The sequence below is a fragment of the Sorex fumeus genome, unplaced genomic scaffold, assembly GCF_029834395.1.
Source record: "Sorex fumeus unplaced genomic scaffold, SorFum_2.1 ptg000034l, whole genome shotgun sequence".
In the NCBI taxonomy this organism is placed as follows: domain Eukaryota; kingdom Metazoa; phylum Chordata; class Mammalia; order Eulipotyphla; family Soricidae; genus Sorex; species Sorex fumeus.
Window position 1 is genome coordinate 35,534,223 of NW_026606091.1, and position 12,906 is coordinate 35,547,128.

General features: G+C 45.6%; 1 protein-coding gene across 3 annotated transcripts in view; it reads left to right on the forward strand.

Moving 5' to 3' along the window:
• MSANTD3 (Myb/SANT DNA binding domain containing 3) overlaps positions 1–12,906 on the forward strand; it is a 31,391-nt gene that overhangs the window by 6,358 nt on the left and 12,127 nt on the right. For 2 of the 3 annotated variants that reach the window (XM_056117368.1, XM_056117369.1), the window contains exon 2: positions 11,219–11,670. In XM_056117368.1, the coding sequence (XP_055973343.1) occupies positions 11,253–11,670 (418 nt within the window). In that variant the 5' untranslated portion in view covers positions 11,219–11,252. Of the gene's footprint in view, positions 1–5,199; positions 5,272–11,218; positions 11,671–12,906 lie in introns of those variants that run through there. The other variant, XM_056117370.1, reaches the window with a different exon arrangement.

Below are 12,906 nucleotides of genomic sequence, written 5' to 3' on the forward strand. Positions count from 1 at the left end.
GAGTGCACTCAAACCAACACCTGTCTTAGAGGGGACTGGTAGACAATGGGAAATCCAGAGAGAACTTGGATTTCTCTCTGTGAGGAGCTGCGGGAGAGGATGAGGCTGTTGGAGAGAGAGAGGCTCTCTGTGACAGCCCTTTTGCACATACGCTGAGCATCTACTGCATATTAAATAGATACAAGTAAAATGTAATTGGGAGCCACAGGGACTCACCATCTGCTAGAGAGACCCTGGAGGGTGATTCTAGACTGGTGGCATGGAGCAGTTCTGAGCGCTGCAGGAAGAGGCATACTTTTTTGGCTTTTAGGGTCACCCTTGATCCCTTGATATTGCTCAGGGGTGACTCCTGGCTCTGCACTCAGGAATTACTCCTGGTGGTGCTCAGAGGACCATATGGGATCCTGAGGATTGAATCCGGGTCTGCTGTGTGCAAGGCAAATGCCCTACCCACTGTATTATTGCTCCAGCCCCGGACGAGGCATACTTTGATCCTGTTGGCCTGGAGAATGGAGGACCAGTAGTGGTTGCTGAGAGGTAGCGAATAGAGGATGGAGTACTTAGTCCACAGGACGCTTATACTTTCTTTCTTTTTCTTTTCTTTTTTCTTCTTTTTTTTTTTGTGGAGAATACTGGTTTAAGGGATTTTCAGGGGAATTTGGGTGGGGGTGGGAAGATGGTTTAGGATGGAAGTCTCTGGAGGGGAAGTAAGGTCACGACTTGGAAGATTCTTCTTCATCTGCTTTGCAGAAGGAATCATGAGAGTGAAGGGACAGGATGGAAGGTGGGCGCCCTTGTCTTTAACACAAAAGTGATTCTGTTCACAATGTCACTCAGGCACAGGATCTAGATAAACACTCCCAGGCTGCATGGCTTTCTGGAGTGGGTGGCAGACGACAAGGAAAGGGAGCATTAGAAGCAGCAAATTCTGCTTATTCTGTCGCAGTGGTCTTTTTCCTAGACTCCATCGACTGTATAAATAATCAGAAAATACCTCCTATGCGTATTTCCGACTGTATAAATAATCAGAAAATACCTTCTATGCGTATTTGGCAGAGAACTGTGGGAATGGATCGCAGGAACGCCCTTTGTGGCAGCTGTACTGTACATTACTGACTGCCAGTGCTTGGCAGGACCCTCGAGATTGCCCACTTAAATGTTATATCTGAGAGATGAGAAGTTGATGTGAAGGCAGGAAAGGTGACTTGTCTCGTGTCACAGAGTAACTGATGTCAGAGTTGAAAGCAGTGCCCTCAACTCTACAGAACAGTGGGGAAGGCTTAACGGTAGATCGCACTAGGGCAACTCGTTGGTAAGAGGGTTCCAGAGATGTAGGTGGAAAGGTTAAAACAAACCACAAAGCCTCGTGTTCCTAGAATGCCCACAGCCCCCGTTTTGTCCTGAGCCTTCATTTCTTCATCCACCAAGTGAGAGTACTGGACTGAGGTCTCTTTAGTTTACTTTGGTTTTTGGTTTTTTGGTTTCTGGGTCATCCCAGTAGCACTCAGGAACTGCTTCTGGCTCATAGTATGGAGGTTACTTCCAGTAGTGACCAGAGGATCATGTGATAGCAGGGATAAAATCTGGGTCTCCCACATGCAAAGCATGTGCTGCAGCCTTTTAAACTAACCTCTTGACCTCTTTTTTAGTTTTAACATGTTAGGATCTATATTGTTCCAGAAAACATTCGCTTTGGGGTGCTGAATTGGGAGAAAGAGATTGGGATAGGAACCATAATGTATTGTTAGGTTTTCCTCTAGGAGATGGTGTTATGGTAACTTCAGCCCACCTATCAATCATGATTTCTATTTTGCTGGGGGGAGGAGTTGTCTCCCAGGCAATGCTGAAAGCCTGTGTGCTGGGGCTGGAGCAATAATACAGCGGGTAGGGCGTTTGCCTTGCACGCGGCCAACCCAGTTTCTATTCCCAGAATCCCATAGGGTCCCCTGAGCACCGCCAGGAGTAATTTCTGAGTGCATGAGCCAGGAGTAACCCTGGTGCATCGCTGTGTGTGACCCAAAAATAATCAATTTGATTGAGCGGGCCCGGTAATGTCTCCATTGTGAGACTTGTTACTGTGTTTGGCATATCGAATATATCAGGCATGAGTAGCTTGGGTAGCTTGCCAGGCTTTGCCGTGCGGGCAAGATACTCTCAGTAGCTTGCCGGGCTCTCTGAGGGGGCGGAGGAATCAAACCCAGGTTGGCCAGGTTGGCTGCGTGCAAGGCAAATGCCCTACCGCTGTGCTATGGCCCCAGCCCTCCCAATCGCCCAGTCCAGGCTGAGAAAAAGCAGCATCCATCTTATCGCAGGTTAAGAATGGATTCTCTCAGTCATTTCAAAAAGGCCTGCGCCTCGTATGGGCCTACATCTTCGTACTGTAGAGAGTATTTTACAGACTGGAGTAAAAAGGCTTACAGGGTACCTCAAGATTTTCACGTGGTTGCTAAAATAAATAAATAAAAGCCTGTGTGCTTTAACCAGGGACTGCAAGGCTGCTCCGTTCTCGAGGTTCTGCGGTGGGTGGGTGGGGACTCATACAATGCCAGGATCAAATTTGGTGGCCCTGAGCCTCTCCATGCAATGTATGTGCTCCAGCTTTTTTTTTTTTTAAATGTAGGAGCATTGCTATTTATTCAGCCATTGATTAAGCTGATTGAATTGGGCATGAACTCCACTGTGCTCCAGCTTTAAGCTCTCTCTCTGGTTCCTTACCTATCACTTCTGTACATTCTTTCTTTGAGTGTTTATCAAGTCTTAACCCTGGCTTTTAGATAGATTAAGTACATCTATATATTTGTATCTATATCTATATTTTAAGATGAGGAGGTTTGCACAATACCCAGTTTAGGGCATTATGCAAATACTGAGGGATTATGCAGATGCCTAGGGATTACTCTTGGTTCTGCTTGGAGATCACTCCCAGGTATGCTGTGAGACCATATGGTGTCAGGGATTGAATCAGGATCAGCCACATGCAAGAGTTTATCCCCAACTCTCCAGCCTTTGTCCCTGCCTTGATCCTGTTCTAACGTTAATTCCCATTTTAATGGATTCTGGTAGGAATTAAGGCTCTTTTTCTTCCCTCCAACCTTATAATATTGTTTCTGGGCACATCTCTGTCACAGTGCTTTGCAGATTGCTTTGTCCCCAGCCTGTCCTGCAGTGTGCTGCATGGATTTAGGTCTTTGGTGGATGATGATCTCTTCAACTTTTAGAAATATAGAGATAGTATGAGGGGGTCTTACCCACTTGCCTTGGATGAGCCAACCCAGGTTTGGTCCTCTGCACCTCATACGGTCCCCCAAGCCCTGCCAGGAGTGATCCCTGAGCCTGGAGTAAGCCCTATGAATGACTCAAAAAAGCCCAAACCAAACCAAACCCCAAGAAACAATGAGGTGCTCTGTTCATCTTGGTGTCTCCTCTCGTCTCCTCTTAGCCTCTGCTTTCTCCTGAGCCCCATCTTAGAGCAAACACACCCAGCCTCATCATCTATTTCAGAGTCTCTGGGGTATGGCCCCTCTTTTCCATTAATATCCTCTGCTATCCAGAGTTCAGGGCCTTTCTTATTCATTATTTATCTGAATGCTCTCCTTCAGCCCTGCCCTTTCAGATCTGTGAAGCCTCTGCTTTCCTAAAGATCTGGCTCAAATGCCCTGTTGTTCATAATGTCTCTTAGGAAGGTTCTAAGCGCTTCATCCTTAATCACAGCAACATCTGTTCCCTGCAGTTCCTTCTTACAGTCTTGCATATCACCTCTACTTCCAGACAATAGGTCAGCTTTTTTTTTTCACCTCTCCTGCGTATTGTAGAATTCTAAGCCTCTGGAACTCATGATGTATTTGTTGAAGTGTGTGTTTGTGTGTGTGTGTGTGTGTGTGTGTGTGTTTGTGTGTAACATAAGAGAGCTAATGATTTGAGTATAAATTGTATTCAGATCACTGCTCTCCTTTTTGGAAGCAGTATAATATTGGTGGAAAATGGGAGAAAGCACTAACCTTGATTGAAGCTCTAGTGTACTTCTGCTTTTTTATTTCTTCAGTGCGGGCTGATGGGGAGGACACTGGCAATGCTCAGGCAGCTACCGTGCTTGGGGGTTCACTCCTGGAAGTATTCAGAGGGGCAGGCAGTGCTAGGGCTTGCAGCTTGTAAAGTATGTCTTCAACCCATGGATCTGTATTTCAGCCTTCTGTTGCTTCAGTATTCTGATTTGCCAGACTGTTTGTGACAAGAAAACAAAGCAGAGAAGGGGGAATAATCCCCATTTTCCAGAGGAAGCATCTGGAGTTGAATGGATAATGTTGAGGTGTATCTGGATGAGTTCTGAAGTCGGGGTTTGAGCCTAGGTTTCCTATGTCTGCTTTGCTTTACAGAGCATTTTCCGCTTTGGTCTTAGTTCACTAATGCCCTGGTTGGGCCGGAGCGATAGCACAGCGGTAGGATGTTTGCCTTGTGCGCAGCCAGCCCGGCCGAGCCGGGTTCGATTCCTCCGCCTCTCTCAGAGAGCCTGGCAAGCTACCGAGAGTATCTCGCCCACATGGCAAAGCCTGGCAAGCTACCTGTGACATATTTGATATGCCAAACACAGTAACAACAAGTCTCAAAATGGAGACGTTACTAGACCCACTCAAGCAAATCGATGAACAATGGGAGGACAGTGCCAAAGTGCTAATGCCCTGGTTTCTGTTTAGGGAACAAGCCCAGCAGTTCTTCAGTCACGGTCCTCTTCTGAGTACTGACTTCAGAAAATTTCCTATTCCATAAAGTGCAGTAGTAGTAAAAATCTGGAACGTTTCTCCAGCGTTGATCAAATGTAGGACTTAGTGTGACCCTGGTGTGTGACATTCTTTGGAAGGTGTGTTCGTCAGCTTGGGCTGTCTTTGTGCTACCAATGAGGCAGCTTACCAGGGATTTATATTCTCATAGTTCTTTGAGCTAGGTAGAACTTTGAAGGTGAAGGTGCCATTGAAGCAGGTGTCATTTAGACCTCTTGGCTTGTAGGTGGATGCTGGCTTACTGGGCCTCGTTGTGAGTTGTGGGGGAGGGGGAACAAGCCCTCAGCTGTCTTTTCTTGTAAGGGCACCGATGCCCTTTAACCGGGTTTCCACCCTTTGACCTCATTTAACCTTCATTACTTGTTTAGTTTTGTTTTTTGACCACAACTGGTGGTGCTCCGAGTACTTCTGGCTCTCTGCTCAGGGTTCACTCCTGGCGGGGCTTGGGGAACCATATGTGGTGCCGGGGATCGAACCTGGCTCCGTTGCATGCAAGGTAAGTGCTCTACTCGCTGTACTATCTCTCCAGCCCTTCATAACCTCTTCAGAGGCCCTAGATGTTATGGGTTCAGTATATGAATATTTGGGGGAGGGCAGGATACAGATATTTAGATTTTAACAGATACCTTTTTTTTTTTTTAAGTATATACTAAATGTACTTACTACAGTCTGCTGGTGGTTTAACCAGTGATATTGTTTTGGAAACTGTGCTGTTTCCTCTGAATTCTTTGAGAGCATTTATTATACCCACACCCGTACCCCTGTCCCTTCCCCCATGGGTCTTTTCTGAGGAGCCCCAGGGAAACAACGCCCATGCCCTTTGGATTTTTGCTATTTCATTTGGCCCTTTGTACTGTGCAGTTTTCTGTGTACTGACAGTTTATTAGGAGGGATACTTGCTCTGCACACGGCAGGCAGTTGTATGCGCAAATCAAAATGAATTCATTCATTAAATGTTTGCTAAGGGCCCCATGTGTGACGGTCACCTGACTGCTTGTCGGGGCTCCCCCCATGCCTGAGAATGAGGAGCACTGTCTAGCCGAACAACGGACAAAGGAGAGCAGAGCTGGGGGACAGACAGGGTTGGCCAGCCTCTCTCTAATAAAAGCTGATGGCAGCAGGGGAGGCTTGTTACCGTGTCATCTCTCACCAATTACGGACATTGCGGAGTGTTTCTAAAGGAGAACGTGTCTTCCAGCTGAGAAGTGTCTATTAATAAGCCACACCTGGAGATCGCTCACTTCAGGACGGATTTGCTTACTTAGGACTGCCAAGTGCTCCAGCAGAGGGCCAGTGTCCCTGCAGCGAGAACCCTTTTAAAGTTCCAGATCATTTCTGGGTTCACTTTTCAAACGTGCATTCTAATCAGGTCTACTGTAGCAGAGGTGATTTCAGAGCTGTGGTTACTCAGCGGGGAAAGGGGTTCTAGGTTTGAGCTTCTAGGGACCTAGAAGTCAGAAGTCAAGAGGTCATGCTACCCCACTCCTCCCCCCCCCACACACACACACAAAGGAGCCAACCCTCCAGTGGGGTGGAACAGATCTTTCCAAGAGGACAGTTGGCTTGCTGATTGACTTTGAGCAGGGCTGTTGGAGGCTGTTGCTCTTGAGGTCTGGTGGAAGAATGAAAACCAAGCAGGGTTTGAATCCAGGCTGTACCACTTCCTGACGGAGGGGCCACAGGCATGTTAGTTCTGGGGCATCTCTTATCTGGGACAGAGGAACAGTCATTGGTGATTAGGGGAGAAGCAACTTACTTCACAAGGCGGTTAGGAATCCATAGAGGCCCTTGGGGCACACTCACACCAGAATCCCTTTATAGACCTGCCGAACGGAACTACGCAGCCCAGAGAGACCTGCTGTTCTACAAAATTAAGCAAAGTAAATTGGTAGCTCCGGATTTACTTAGCTAGTGATTAAATAACAGTTTAGTTAATAGGCTATTAATGGTCCCCAGGTGTTGGTAATTATGAGTATTTGTTTTTGAGAGCGGTTGTATGATTTCTTCTGGTATTTTATTAACATTAAAAAAAATCACAGAAATATTGTAGTATAATAAATCATGCTCTCAGGGTCTGTTTTGGGGAGTATTAAGTGATAGTGCATATGGAGCAAGCATACAGTATAGGGTATGACCTACAGTACATCTCCATGAAAGTTACCTGCTTTCTTGCAGTAATTAGAGATTCAACCCGCCACACTTAGGGGAGGCTCCTTTGTGAATTTAGGCTCCCCAGGAGCCCACCACCACCCGGTGGCAGATAGTGGTACTGCGTCCATCGTGAGGAAGAATGATTAAATTGCTTGGAATTAATTCCCTGTAATTTCAGTTCCACCAAGTATCTCAGAGACTTTGTTCAGAGTGTGACTTATGTGTCTGAGAGCTGGAATTCATATATCATTAAACAAATGAATTGACATGTTTTCACCTCCCCAGTTGGCACAGAATGAAAAAAAAATGTTAGCAGAAAGAGTAAATGAAGTGGGGAACAGACATGCTTGTGCTATTAGTGGGAATGTAAATTGGTTCATCATTTCTGGAGGACAGATGGTGATATAACATAAGTCTTCAGTGTTTCCATCTTTTGTGGCATCATTCCTCTTTTAATTTATCTTGAAATAAAGATAGGGAAAAGGGGATATATTAAGAAAAAGCATATGATATATACACATATATACGTATATAAATAACAGCATTACCTAGAATAGAATAGAATAGGCAGTAGTTCCTTTTTAGTTTGTAAAGATTTCTCAATCCTACAGTAATGATTCTTAAAAAGAAAAGGGAGGTAGAGGAAAGGAGATTGTCAGAATCTCCACTATATCATTTAATACTCCCCAAAACAGACCCTGAGAAGGAGTTGGGCAATAGTATTAGATCAGAACCTACGCTAGAAGCTGTGTAGTTTAGGAATCTTCAAGATACTGATTAGTTTCATAATAAAAACTATACAAGTAAAGTTGGATGCAGACATCTTGGCAGGTAGAAATAACACAAAAGAGATATGTCGTAAGTGGCTTGTTTTAATGCATGTCATTTGGGTCAGCATTGATTTATAGAAATTAGATGTATCAATAAAGGTGAAAAATTAGTTGGGCCACTGTAGGAGAAAGGGAGCAGCATGACTGAGACACAGGCCTGGGAATGTCTTGGCCTGCAACATATTCCCAGAGATAAGTTTCCCCGCACACAGCTTTGCCAGTGATTCGAGAGTCACATCACCTTTAACACGTGTCTCAGTCTCTCCACTGCTGATATTGAGATTATCTGCCTCCATCTGTCCATCACCCTCACTTGATCACTTGACATCCCGTCACTCATCGATTTGCTCGAGCTGGCGCCAGTAACATCTCCATTCGTCCCTGTCGCGTGCTAGTGTAGCCCAATGGCATCTGTTTGTTCCAGGAACACGAAGAACCTCAAACCGATCGTTCAGGGTCTTGACAAAGAAGTCTGACCATCTTGTAGGTGGGCGGCCACGCGGTCTTTTGACGTCCTGTGAAATCCAGTCAGTAATGGCTCTAGTGCAGTGGTCGTCTCCAAATGTCATTACGTGTCCAGCCCATCTGATTTTCGATGCCTTGGTAAACGAGACAGCGTCCCTGATTCTTGACCATCGATGGAGATCGGAACTCCGAATTCTTTCTCTCATATGAGTGAACCGTGATACTCCAAGCATAGCTCTTTTGATTTCTCTTTGGGAGATGCGAATAGCATTCTCATCCTGTTTTCGTAGGGCCCAAGACTCTGAGGCATATGTTAATGCAGGAAGAACAGTGGAATCAAAGAGATGTGCCCGGAGCCGGAGGTTCTTCGTCCTCTTAGCTATTTTTTCAACGCTCTTGAAGGCGTTCCAAGCCGCTCTCTTCCTCCTGTTCAACTCAGGTGCCAAGTCATTTGTTATGTTGACTTCTTGACCTAGGTACACATAACTGTTGCATTCGGAGATGTTCGTTCTGTTAAGAGCGAATGGAACGTCAGGAACGAGACCGTTTCTCATAAACATTATCTTTGTGAGATTCAGCTGGAGTCTGACCTTTCCACACTCATGGTCGAAGTCTGCCAGCATTTGTGCTGCTTGGCTAATGTTTGGTGTTTTTAGAGGTGGTGTAGTTGCCGACTGTCTATCTTCACTCCCGTTCCTTCCCATTCCAGTTGTCGCATGATGTTCTCGAAGGTGGTACTGAAGAGTTTTGGTGAAATGGAATCACCTGCCAAACCCCTCTCTTGATATGGATGATCACTTCCTTGTAGAATGGTGAGATCCTGGTAGTGAATCCGTAATGCAGCTCACGGAGGATTCTGATGCATCACCCTCACCCTCTTTGATGTGCAAATCCTTTTCAGTAGATTCCTGATTTTGATACGGGTTGGTTGGTTTGAAGTGGACTCATCACCAGTACCTTGATGCTTGCTTGCTTGTTATTCTGAAATATCAGTCCTTTGGGGCTGGGGTATGCTGACCATCTCTACAAAGGGACGCAAGCAACATTCACTGTATTGCTATTTGAGAGGTTAATGTTGTAAGAAGTGATTAAGAGGGAGAGTTAAGGTCACGAAACACATGTGGTTTCCATGAAATAAGACATTTGGCTGAGCACCTCTTCTATGAGAAAATGTGGGCTCAGCTCTGGGGAGTATGAGAAAATGGGAGCTCAGCCTCATGATCCAAGGGAGTCCTCAGTATGACTCAGAATCATCCCAGGGGTGATTCTTGCATGATTTCCACGTACCAGATACATACATGGTGGGCATCTTAGAATCAGAGATGGAGAGATTGAGACACGTTAAAGGTGATGTGATTCTCGGGTCATGGGCAAAGCCATATGAAGGAAAGTTTACCTTCGGCATCATGTCTCAGATGAAAATCCAAAGGGATAGTTATGAAATGATACTAAGAATTCTGACTTGTGGCAGGTGTTGAAGCGGAGTGGAACAGTGGTCACAGGGGACTGGAGGCGGAGAGAGGAAAGGTGAGGGATTGCAGAAAGGTCGCAAGTCGCAGTTGCGTAGGATGGAAAAGTCAGGAGATCTAGATGTACAGGCATAATTACTAGTTAATGTTATATTGGATACTGGAAATGGGCTGAGACTTGATTTCAGGTGCTCTCACTCCCCTCCCCTCCCCCCACAAATGAAAACTGGAGGGGGCCTTGCATGCAGGTGAGCCAGCTGGATCCCTAATGCCACATAGGGGTCCCTTAGCACTTCCCAGAGTCATCCCTGAGCGCAGACCCGGAAGTTACAGTCAGGTGTGTGTACAGCCTGGTATGACTGAAATTAAGAAAGTTAACTGCAAGGGAGATAGTTTATTAACTTGTCTGCAGTAATAATTTCAATATGTATGTGTATATCAAATAAAGTGTATATTAAGTATATATAATTTATACTAAGAAAAATACAGAAAGGTGTATAAACTTTAGGTTAAAAATGGAGGAAATATAATATTTCAAAAATTTTGAATAATATACAATTAAAAATAACCTATCCTATGTGGATAAGACTATTAAGGGATTATGAATGAAATGGTTATTGTTTGGTATGTTAAAACTGAATAATGCTAGACTATAAGGGCAGTCTGATTTCTCAAGTTACCATTTTGGCAATTTTGGGCAGTCCATGGGATACTATTAGCTTTTGGTTCCCCCATTTGAGAAGAGAAGTGTGGAATTCAATCATTGAATGCCCAGGCCTTTGCACCTCTGAAATGATATAAAAATATTTGCTTAGGAGTCCACACTTTGATGTATCTTATCTGTTTATTTGGGCAAAGAGTTTGGGCCACACCTGGTGTTGGTCAGGGACTGCTCCTGAGTAGGACTCCACAGTCTGCTACTTCTAGTTCTTTGCTTAAGATTCATGCCTGCAATTCTTGGGAGAACATAGGTGGTGCCAGGGGTCAAACCAGGGTTGGCTATGTGTAAGGCATGAGCCTCAACCCCTGTGTTATCTCTTCAGCCCAGATGGGTGATTTCCTGATGTTTCTGAAATCTTACTGGTGTTTATGTGATCATTTATGTTGGGGTTACACATTGGCTATTCTTGTGACAAAATGTTGAGAAAGCTGTTTAGCTCAGAAGTGGCCTAGCTCTAAATTTGTGAAATTATATGTTTCCTAACATTGAGCAGAAACCAATGAACAAATTAGAGTTCCTCACAGATATTCAACTTTTCTTCTTCTTTTTTTTCCCCCTTACATACCAGATATGCACAAAATGACCAAGACCTACAACAGAGGATCTTACTTGAAAATCTACTTTGGAGTAAAATTTCATTCCTAGTGAACTCCTGAAAGTTTTCCTGAAAAATAGAATCTCACATTAGTGGGAAATAAAATATTGTATTCAAGGCAAAGCAATCAAGTCAGAATGATGCTTTGAAGTGATTTGCTGATGCCTTCTGTGGCTGGGGTGAGTAAATACTGTTTCACATTTCTCTTGCAGGCTAGCTAACGGCCAGGACAAAGCATAGTAGAAAATGCAAAACAACGAAATTATAAAGCCTGCCAAATACTTCTCAGAATTGGAAAAGAGCATCCTGCTTGCTTTAGTAGAAAAGTATAAGTATGTGCTGGAATGTAAGAAAAGCGACGCAAGAACTATCGCGCTCAAGCAACGTACCTGGCAGGCCCTGGCCCACGAGTACAACTCTCAGCCCAGCGTGTCGCTGCGGGATTTCAAACAGCTGAAGAAGTGCTGGGAGAACATCAAGGCGCGGACCAAAAAAATCATGGCCCACGAGAACAGGGAGAAAGTGAAGTGGAGTGTCAGCCCGCTTCTGAGCAGCCACGTGCTGGGGAAGGAGAAGATCGCCAACATGCTGCCCGAGCAGCTGTACTTCCTGCAGAGCCCCCCTGAGGAAGAGCCCGAGTACCACCCTGATGCCCTTGCCCAAGGTATCAGCTCCTGCGGCCACTGTGCCTGTGTCCATGTGTGTTTGCATGCGCCTCTTGGACAGTTAACAGTTTAAGAACAGTTTTGGTGGCTTGGCGGGGACACATGGCCAGCGTTGCTGCTCCTGGCTCTGTGATCAGCAGTGATTCCTGTGGGTGCCGTGGGCTGGTGCCAGGAATTTGAACTGGGGTTGGTGGGATGCACTGCAAGTACCATAACACCCCTCTACGTTTTCTCTGGCTTTTTTTTTTTTTTTTTTTTTTTTTTTTGCTTTTTGGGTCACACCTGGCATTGCACAGGAGTTACTCCCGACTTGTGCACCAAGGAATTGGTCAGGGGACCATATGGGGTGCTGGGAATCGATCCTGGGTCAGCTGCGTGCAAGCCAAACACCCTACCCGCTGTTATCACTTCAGTCCCTTCTCTGGCATTTTGACTCTAAAAACCCTTAAATTTTGAGAGAATTGATTAAAAAGAAGCTTTTTTTTTTGTGGGTGGAGGAAGGTCAAAGGGTAAAGGCACTCTGCCCCCACTTTGGTTTGAATACCCCAACACCACAGATGGTTCCATGAGTAAGGGTCACTCCTGAGCACAGAGCCAGGAATAGCTCCTGGGGTGTGGCCCCTGTCAAGCAAAAAATGAAAATTTTAGGCTAGGGAAATGGGTTAGGGAGCTATGCATGTGGGTGGAGCTGGTTTGATCCACAGCACTGTCTGTACTCCCCCTCGCACCACTGAAGGCAACTCCTGAGCACAGCTCCAGGAGTAACCCATGAGCACCGCCAAGGGTGACCCCCAAACAGGACAAAAATACTTACGGATAAAAGTGAACTGTGGGCCTGAGAATTAGTGCACATAATTTGCATGTGGGAGGTGTGGGCTTGATCCCTAGTGTCTCATGGTTTGTGCACACTGCTGAGACTGACCCCTGGGTGTGGAGCCACGAAATGCCCCTGAGTGCCACCTCAGGTGGCCCGAGAATTCCCCAGGCTCCTTCCAAAACTCAACTATTTCAAACTTTGGAGAAAGCACCGGGAATAGGGGGCTGGAGCAATAGCATAGTGGTTAGGGCATTTGCCTTGCACGCGGCTGACCCAGGTTCGATTCCCAGCATCCCATATGGTCCCCTGAGCACCGTAAGGGGTAATTCCTGAGTACAGAGCCAGGAGTAACCCCTGTGCATCACCAGATGTATCCCAAAAAAAGCAAGCACCGAAAGTATAGGAAACATCCACTTGG